Raw genomic sequence first — 9,681 nt, 5'->3', positions numbered from 1 at the left:
GCACCATCTAGAAGTAAAAGAAAACTTCAGGCCTGATCTTGGGTAAGGAGCTGCTCTTCTTGCCTGCCCCACTGGTGTGCAGAGGGCAGCTCTGGGCGATGGATGTTCCTCTGGTGAGGGCAGCTGTGGGGGCTTTATCTAAACTCAGCAGTTATGGGTGATAATGAACTGGGAAGATCTTAAATGTTTCTTCCAGGATTTGTGGTTTGCTTTGCCTGTTTGTTTTCTCTGCCCATGAGTATTCTGTGTGCTTGGCTGCAGGGATTTGTGCAAGCTGGCCCCAGCTCCCACCCTCATCTGGATCTTTGTGTGGGGGTGATCCTCTTCATCAGGACTGTAGTGACAGGACAAGGGGTGATGGGTTCAAACTTCAACAGGGGAGGTTTAGGTTGGATATAAGGACAAAGTTCTTCCCTGTGAGGGTGCTGAGGCACTGGCACAGGGTGCCCAGAGAAGCTGTGGCTGCCCCATCCCTGGCAGTGTTCAAGGCCAAGTTGGACACAGGGGCTTGGAGCAACCTGCTCTAGTGGAAGGTGTCCCTGCCCGTGGCAGGGGTTGGAGCTGGATGAGCATTAAAGTCCCTTCTATCCCCAGGCAGTCTGTGGTGGTATAACTCTATGATAGGGGTGTATTTGCTGCATCAGTGGTCACTCCAAAGGTTGCCTTCAATAAAGGAGAATGTTTTCAGGCCAAGGGTGGAAACCGAGGTTGTGGTAAGATCTGTACAGTTCTGTGTCTTTACCAGCCTTCTGACCAAGAGGCTGAAGAAACCTGCTTTGCCTCCACACAGCCACTTGTTTCTCCTACCACCCTTATGCCACTGCTCCTAACGGCTTTTCAGGAGGGCTGGATAAAAGGGAGAGCTTCACAGAAAAAGGTGCTAAACCCAGAGGTGATGGATTTCACTCCTTCGGCACATCATCAAATAGATCCCACTGCATAATGAGCCCCCCTGAACTGCAGGTCCATTAATTTGTATGTGTGGTGTTTGTTTAAGTTCTCCTTGCTCTTTTATTTGAACTGTGAGGAGCTTTTAACTGGCTTTGAGATGGAGAACTGGGAACAAATGTTGTCCAGCCGATTTGTCAGTCTCCTTGGTTGAATTTGCAGGGACTTTTACCCTCTGCCCTTTAGCTTATCTCTGCCATTCCCTTGTAAGTACAAGCTAAAGCATCGACCCAGGCTGATAAACCCAGCTCCTGATTTCTCTTTTAGAGAAACCTGCTGTAGTGGAAGGTGTCCCTGCCTGCAGCAGGGGTTGGAACTGGATGAGCTTTAAGGTCCCTTCCAACCCAAACCATTCTGGGATTCAGAAATAAACCATTTGTGAGAGAAGAAAACAAAAGCAGATCCTCAAGAACTGTTTATTCAGAGCAGACAGGACAAGGCTAGGAGAAATATCAGTTGTTACCTTCCAAAAGTTGACTTAGAACTTTCAGTTACGTAGACAAAAGAAAAAATCCCTAAATCTAACTATGTGTTACATACATATATACATGCAGCTCACCAGTTTAACCATCACGTCAGGATGTCCAGGTTTGGGAAGAGCATGGCCAGACTAAGCAATCCAGAGAGCATTTCCAAACAGCCTAAACAGTCCAAAGTGTCTTCCTTTCTCTATTTCTAATCACAGCAGTGTTCTTACAGGAATCAGAACCAGCATCTCCTACAGCTGCACTGGGGTAACAGTAAAATTAAAAAGGAGAAGGCATCGGCAATGTCCCCCTTCATCCAACACAGTGATCTCAGTGGCTTATGTGAGGCCCGAGAGGTAAGCTTGATGCCAGAGAGGCTTATTGCTTGTTGCCTTTTATTATTGTATCATTATTAATAGGAAGTTAATTATTTTACAGATGTAAGCAAGCTGTATAATTGATATACACTAAAGAGCACAAGAGGATTCTATACAATAATTTAGATGTATTAAATAAATAAAACAATAATAGCAGCCTTCTACAATGCAGGCTACACATAGGTTTACTTCGGCTTGAAGTACCCTGGTCTTTAGTACACCTACAGGAACAGACTTGCTCCACAAGTGTTTTAAAGAAACATATCTATAAGATACATACGTAACAGTGTCTAAGGTTAGGATGAACATTTTAAAACTCGCTTTACCACGGTCTCCACATATCTAATGACCCCATTCTAGGGTTGTTATGGGAAAAATTGGGCTGCAGGACCTGTCTGGGAGGTGCAGCATCAGCCTGGCTGAAAGCAGACAGTGGTGGCAGCTGAAAGGAGTTTTTGGAAGCCTGCTTGTTCTCCACAGCATAGAAACGCTCCTGTGATAGGTTTGTGCCCCGAGCGCTCCCCTTAGGGCTCAGGGGGCCTTTTGATGTCAAGAGAGGGTGCTGGGATGGGCTCAAGGACCTTAATGCTGCTTTGCAGGCATCTTCACCTGACCTGGGCAAGGATTTGAGCAGATGGTTCAAGAGGCGCGCCCCGAGGGTCTTGTCCATCCACTCGCAGGTGAGGAGGAGGTTGTGCACCTCGTGCATGCACTGGATGTACCCGGTGCTGTACCGCTGCTGGGCTTCCAGACCCACTTTGGAGTCAGCTGCATTGGAGTGGGGAAAAAGGGGAGTTGGTGAGCAGGTAAAAGCTGCCCTGTGTGCTCCTGCTTACAGGCATTCACCGTGTCCTTTTTAGCAGGGCTTGTTGTGGTAGGATGAGGGGTGATGGTTTTTAACTAAAAAAGGGGAGATTCAGGATGGATGTGAGAAGGGAATTTGTTGCAATGAGGGTGGTAAAGCACTGGCACAGGTTGCCCAGAGGGGATACACCATCCCTGAAGACATCCAAGGCCAGGCTGGATGTGGCAACCTGATCTAGTTGCAGATGTCCCTGCTCATTGCAGGACATTGGACTGGATGAGCTTTGAAGGTCCCTTCCAACCCAAACTATTCCAATTATATGGTTCTAGGTTTTGCATACACACAGATGGGCTCCTTGCTGAAGATGATTGGGGCCTTACCCTAAGTTGAATCGTTTGCAGGGCTTTGGTGGGCACCAGGCATCCAACCAGGGTCAACCAGCCACAAAGGGGTAGGTGATGCGGGGCAAAACCAGGCCAAAAAGCAGAAATTGGCTCTGGAAGGAGAAAACCCACCTTCCGTGGGTTAACCAGTGCCCAGCTCCATCTCCCCATCTAGTGGAGAAACCCAATCCGAGCAGCTGGGCTGGCCTCATCGGATTTGAAAGATGCTTTTGCTGTGCTCGCAGGGTGGGGGACCAGGCACTCACCCATCATCTTGCTGCTCTGGATGTTCTGGAGGTGCTTCACCGTCATTTCGAGGATGTCTGCTTTTTCCAGTTTAGACTGCTGATAGGGAAAGAGTGCAGCAGTTAGAACGGTTTGTACCACATCCAGAAGAGACACCCCTGACCCTCCAAAAAAAAAAAAACGAACCCCCTCCAGCAAAAAGATAAAACCAGCATAAATATGAGCACTTACATCCAAGTGAAATGCACCCACAACCGTCTCCTTCAGCTGGTCTAAGCAGTTATTAATCCTTTCCCTTCGCTTCCGCTCAATGAGGGGTTTCCGTAACTGGCAAGGAAAAGGAGAGGGGAAAGAATGCAGTTGATGTTTGCTCTTCCCATCTCTGCTGTAGTTCAGTGAGGGCAGAAAGCCCCATCCCCTGCATGAAGCCAGTGCAGGGTGGAACAGTGCTTGGCAGGGGCAAGAGATGGATAGAGAGTGTGCATCTCTACCTCTGAAGCTCATGGCCTATCCCTTATGTACTCTAAACTCTCCCACTTCCACTCATCTTAAACAGAGTTTATCCAAATGAAACACAGAGGAGCCTTTCTAAGGTGGAGAAAGGAAGCAAAACAAACACGCACATCGGTTAAGTTCACAGAAAGCATCTTAAGATGACAAAGCAAGTCCCCTTTCTCTTTCCTAAGAGAATGCCCATAGCCCCACACTCATCACTCGCATGCCCTGTTGCAGCAGTGTGAAGGGGACCTACCTTCCTCTCCTCCTTGGTGCTGGCCAGCTTGTGGGTGCTGCCGGAGGTGGCTGTGGCGGTCATTGTAACGCAGGCACTGGGAAGGATGGGATGGGGCGGGCAGGAGGCAGTCAGCAGTGGGTCTCTCCAGTTCCCGCGCTGGGCTCTTTGCTGCTCCGCTGCTCCTGTGCTGTATTTATAACCCAGAATTAGCATGTGAAAGGGGACTTGCCTTGGCGGGACTTCTTTTCCCACACGAGGGGTCGAGCCCGGAGGTTTGTGGCCATCAATCAAAGCTGACAGGTCACTGCTTCCTTACAATGACCGAGCCGCCCCCCCCAAACGGCGACAGATGTCCAGCCTCTGACGCCAGGCTTTGGAGGCGGCTTTTGTTAGGGAAGAAGGGAAGGAAAATGGGCGCGCTCTGAGCAGCTTGCACAGCCCCTTGCTCAATTTGCACACATTCCCAGGGAGGGAAACAATAGCTGGGAAGCGGTTGAGTTACACCTGGGAAAATGCCTTCTGCCCAGCTCTTCCCCCTCTGCCTCTTGAAGCGTTGCCTATTTGTACCTGCTAACCATTGCACATCTTTGAAGAACACTCTTAATTTAATCATCAAGTACTGGAGCCAGGAGTTCCTGCTCCCAGGGATTATTATTACAAGGTAATGTTGATTGATTAAAACCTGTTGACAGCAGATACCTGGAGGAATGTGGTTTTGATCACAGACATCCTCAAAGGAAAACACACAGACTTTATTTTCCCTTTGGGAACCTGAATCTCTGTTGTGCATGGATGGATGTAGGAAATCAGTAACTCTTCTAGTTTTTGGCCGGTGTGTAGAATTTAACACTAAACAGACAGGCCCTTACAGACAGAAACAAACCTAGAGGTGAGTTAGTTCTATGGGGTTTCTACTTCTGTTGTATTTTTCCCCTATGCAGCAAGGAGGCTTGGGTGGCGTTGGGAGGAAAGGTGTTTTTCTGTTTGCTCCTCTGAAACACTAGTGCAGAAGCAGAGGGGACTCTGGAGGACATTTGGCACAGGGTGAGAATGCGCTTTGATGCTTCCTCCCTTCTGTTTAGTTCAGGGGGGAGGTATGAAGGTGTTTTCCATGACCATGCCTTTGCTTTCTGATTGTCGCTTTGCTAATGAGCAGGATTTGGCAGTGTCCCGTTGAGTCCCGCAGGTGAATCCCTTTGGGTTGGTGTTGAATGTGTCACCTTACTGATATGGAGACAAAGTAGACACAGCGGTTCAGAAGCACCGCAAGCGGGTGGGATTTCCCAGCTTCCTCTCCCGCCTCCAGCCCGGTGTAGGGATGTGCCCTAGTGATACCAGTGAGGACATCATGTCCCTTGCTGAAATGCTGTGGGTGTGTGTGTGAATGCAAACATACCTGCACGCTCTGCTGCCACGCTCAGCATGGAAACGTGGCCCCAGACATGGTATCTTGCAGTTGCCTGGTTTTATGAATATCCTATTTGGCAACAGCCTGAGATGGGCTGGTGTGGTTGTTGCACTGGAGGAGGAGGGTTTGGGAGGGGAAGGTTGATAACTTGTCCTTAGTGCCAGGTAAAGGGAGCAGGGATGGGCTCCTTATCTCAGGTGTGTCCCATGCAGTGAAAGGAGATCCCACCACCCCTCATGCAGCCATTCCGGCTTGCTCACCAGCGAAAACTTCTTGTGTTGTACAAGAGTTTTCCAGCTCACGTGGGAAGGCGAGTGTTGCCAGTGTTTATACAAAGTGTATTCATATTGCCACATGGTTCCCATGGCTTGACATGGAAGAGGCAGCAGCTGCACTGTGGTAGGAGCACAAGGAGTGGGTGCATCCCTGGCTCTGGGCACTTTGCTAGGGTGCTGGAGGCTGGGAGTGCTGCCCATCACACAGCTTCTACCTGGGTTTGGCTCATATAGTGGGTGAGGAAGAGAAGTCCCCCCCACAAACACCCCTCCACCAGCACCTTGTGTAGATGTTAAAAGTTGTTTCCTTTCTTCAGGGTGTGAAATGCACACAAACAGCAAACAAAGAACCCTTCAAACGGTGGTCACCCCTTTCTCTTTCCTTTTCCTAATTGGAAAGCTCAGGTAAAAAGAGAGGGTTTGCTTATGAAGGAGCATCTATTTTCAGTGAAACCTGGCAGTGGGCAAAGCAAAAGGAAAGCATGAATTTGAGAGGAAAAGTCTCTCTGGTCTCAGTGGTGGTGGTAGCATCTCCTCCCTTGCCCCCACATTCTTCCTTGGCCTGGACTTGCTGCTCCTGCCTTACCCTCCCTCCTGCTTTCCTTGCCCTGCAAAGGGGATGCTCTGTAAAGGGGATGCTCAATGAGAGGGATGCTCTGTGAGAGAGATGCTCTAATAGCAAAGTGGCTACCATGAATCCAGCAGGCAGAGGGGTGCTGGTGTTGAGGTGGTGGGTGCTGGGGACAGCCAGGTGTAACACAGGTCCGAGAAGATTGTGGTGGCCCCCTTTGCCCAGCCATGCTCTGTGCCCAGCCCATGCAGGGCAGCTGAGTCCCCATCCTTGGTGGGACAAGCCCCTTGGCTTGCCCGCTGGCATCTGCTCCGGGTGAGCTCATTTCAAGGCTCATTTGTAAAACAGCCCTGCAGTGAAAAAGAGGAGCAGCTTTTGCTGTAAACAGTTATTTTACACCTCTCAGTCATGCCAAAGGCCTTTATTTTGGAGGCAGAGGGGGTGCAGGCAGGAGCTGCCCTGGCTTTGGGGGGAGGCTGACATCTGTGCTGGGGATTGTAGGGACCCACCAGGCCAATGCAAATGAGCATTAAAAGGAGCTTTCTGCAAATTCCCGCTTTCCTTTTGCATTGCCCACTGCCAGGTTCCACTGAAAAGGGATTCTCCTTCATCAACAAAGCCTCTTTTCTCTTTTTTTTTCCTATGCTTTCCAAAAAAAAACCTCACAAAAAGAAGGTTTCCCTCTTTTTTCTTTTTTCCTATTTGTCCACATTTCACACCCTGGAGAAAGAAAACAACTTTTAACATCTGTTCCTGCAACTTTTGAAGCAGGAAAAGAAAGGCTCATGAAAAGGGGGAAAAGTGTGGCAGATGTTGGCAGGTTCCCTCCGACGCAGATGTCTTGCTCCGAAGAAAACCTCCTTTGGGGCTTGGCGGGCCTGGGCTCCTCTTTGACTCGGGACACGCGACTGCCGAGCGAGCGGAGGGACGTGGGAAAGCACCTCCGAACAAAAGGCCTTATTCAAACAAACCTGAGAGCCGTGAACAATCTAATAACCAGCACAGGAATGGGCAGTGCCCCCCGGGCCTGCCGGCAAGGGGGTCGGGGCAGCCGGTGGCCACCGGACGAGGGAATGTGTCCCCAAGGCTGCAAGCAGCGGTGTCCCCTCCTTGCCCCCGTGACTCGCTCCCTGTGGGGTGTTGAACAGGGTGGTTTGGCCAAGGTCTGTCCTTCTGGAGGGCTCTGCTGGTCTGCAGACACGGTGCATGGGAGCGCGCTGCCCCACGGCGGCAGCAGAGGAGGGGGAAGGCAGGCACCTGCTGGAGCAGGGGCTTCAATGAAGCTGTTAACTAAGAGGTTCTGCCCATAGTAAAAGAATCCCCAACCCTATCAATTAGGACCATTTGAAAGATCCTCATAAAGTTGGTTTTGAGGAAAGAGGAATTTTTTTAATGGAAAAAGAACATATTGAGAGAAAGAAGTGTTTTTCATGAACCTTTTGTTCACCCTCACCCCTTCTCTCTAGGTGGTAAAATGAAATGGTTTAAAATAAGAAAAGATGGTAATGTTTCAGTGTGGGCACTTCATAGGAAAATGGGATGCCTGGAAAAAAGGGAGCAGAGCCAAGAAAAGTCCCATTGAAAGACACTTGAACTGCAGCCATTCCCCATTTCTGGATGTGGTACCCTATGTATCCCACCTCAGGCTGGTGAGCAGGGTCCGCAAGGGGACCACATGTCCTGCAGCCCAGCCAGGACAGGGTAGTGCTGGAAATAAGCTGGATCAGAGAAGCAAAGGGTGATTTATCTGTGCATGGGGTGTGGAGAAGAGCATTTGCAGTCACTATCCATGATGGGACACAGGACCAAAAGCGAGGGGAGCTGCGACTGTGCTGGGGAAGGCTGCTCCGGATGCCCTTTGTGGGGGAAGGTTAAATCCTTGGGGCTGGGGTGATGCTATCTGTACCAGGTCACTGTTGTTGGCAGTGGGGTTTGTGGCTGGGCAAGTGCTGTGTGGCATGCGGGAAAGAGGCAGAGGGGATCTGGGAGATGAGTCTTGATGTCTATGGTTGAGTGGTGGCCCGTCAGGGCAACGTCCTATGCATTCACAGTGGTGTAGACAGGGGTAGGTGTGCAGTTGGAGGTTTATCTGCTGTAGAGATGTTTACAGGTAGAGAGAGAGAACACATCTGTGGCTTTGGACATGCAGTATTTTCATCATAGGGGAAGTACAGCTCTGGAAGCTGCACTGGACATATTCTGGAATGTCTTTTGATGAAGCAAACCTCAGTAGCCCCAGCTCAGCTTCCTCAGTACCAGGGAGTGGTACCTAGGGTAGGAAACAAAGGTACTTTGGGAGTGGGCTCCTGGGATAGGAAATAATTACAAGGCTGGTACCAGCTGAGTAACTCTCAGCTTCTCTTTCACACACCCCCGTCCAGCTTTCCTGTTAAGGATCAGCTGATGCTCCTACTGTTGCTCAAGCCGTCTCCTGCCTGGTGAGTTAGCCATGCTCCCTGCCCTGGAGGAAGTGTTAGCTGCTGCTTCACAGCTGTGCTGCTGCTTGCAACACAGCTTCTAGGCCCTATAGGAAGAAGAAAACCTTATAAGCCATGTGGGTGGTGACAGGACTGTGAGGGTTAGCTCCTTGCCTGTGCCCAAGGGGTGGTATGAGAGGGAAGAGCCAAGCTTGGTGGAGAGGGTTTAGGGACCTTTGAGGGAGAACGCAAAGAGGGCTCCTGATCTTTCCTCACAGGGCATCCCAGGAGTTGTTGTATTCAGAAGGGCAGCTCCAGGCTTTCTCATGCTTTGTGTGTGATAACAAGACTCACCTGTAATGCAGCAAGTGCTTGGTAAGCTTCTCTTTCACAGCACGAGTGCTGGACTCCCCAGATGTCAGAACCCAGGGCTCAGGACCCTGTACCCAAGCCCCTGCACATCCTATATTCTAGCCCTTGCACATGCTGTACAGTCTATGTCTTCTTATCTTCTCAGTTCCTGAAGCTGCAGGACTTGGGTGAAGTTTCACCTTTGTGAGACACATATCTTCTGTGAAGGGAAATGGTAAGGGAAGAGCAGGGGTGGCCATGGGGCATGAGGGGTGGCCATGAGGGTAGATATTAAGGGGAGATGAGTGGTGGCCATAAGGGGTAGGAGTAGCAGCTATATAGTGTGGGTCACTATGGGGGGCAGATAAGGGGTGGCTGCGAGTGGGGATCATGAGGTGCAGCCGTGAGGGGAGATCAGTTGGCCCCCTGTGCCATGGGTTAGTGATGGGCTTGGCAGTCCTGGGATAATGGTCGGACTCGATCTTAAAGGTCTTGTCCAACCTAGTTTTTCTACACTAAACCATTATAAACATGTCTTTCATCTCAGCGTGACCATGTGCCAGTGACAGCTTTCTTTGTGTAGTAGGTGTGTATACGTGTGCTGATCCCTCATCCTGACCCCCTGGCACAAACCACCACTTCAGCACCAACAAGGCTGCTCACTGGTGATGCTCTGTGGGGAGAGTGACTCGCAGCCCTT

At 50.2% G+C, this 9,681-nt stretch overlaps 1 protein-coding gene across 2 annotated transcripts; it reads right to left on the bottom strand.

Annotated features, from left to right (window-relative positions):
* Positions 1 to 1,350: 1,350 nt before the first annotated feature.
* Positions 1,351 to 4,505, bottom strand: LOC101875505 (transcription cofactor HES-6-like). Of its 2 annotated transcripts, none has more exons than XM_013130283.3 (4): positions 3,978 to 4,505; positions 3,458 to 3,553; positions 3,247 to 3,325; positions 1,351 to 2,560 (listed from the first exon to the last, which is right to left on the bottom strand). In XM_013130283.3, exons 1-4 carry the CDS (start codon positions 4,170 to 4,172, stop codon positions 2,115 to 2,117), a joined length of 816 nt encoding a protein of 271 aa, XP_012985737.3. In that variant the 5' UTR covers positions 4,173 to 4,505; the 3' UTR covers positions 1,351 to 2,114. The 2 variants fall into 2 exon arrangements, with proteins under 2 accessions (XP_012985737.3, XP_030909122.2); XM_031053262.2 differs by having other exon boundaries at positions 3,247 to 3,322.
* Positions 4,506 to 9,681: the final 5,176 nt, after the last annotated feature.

Source organism: Melopsittacus undulatus, chromosome 6 (genome assembly GCF_012275295.1).
Source record: "Melopsittacus undulatus isolate bMelUnd1 chromosome 6, bMelUnd1.mat.Z, whole genome shotgun sequence".
NCBI lineage: Eukaryota > Metazoa > Chordata > Aves > Psittaciformes > Psittaculidae > Melopsittacus > Melopsittacus undulatus.
Note: the sequence above shows the minus strand (reverse complement) of the source record. Positions and strands in the feature narration are given on the sequence as shown.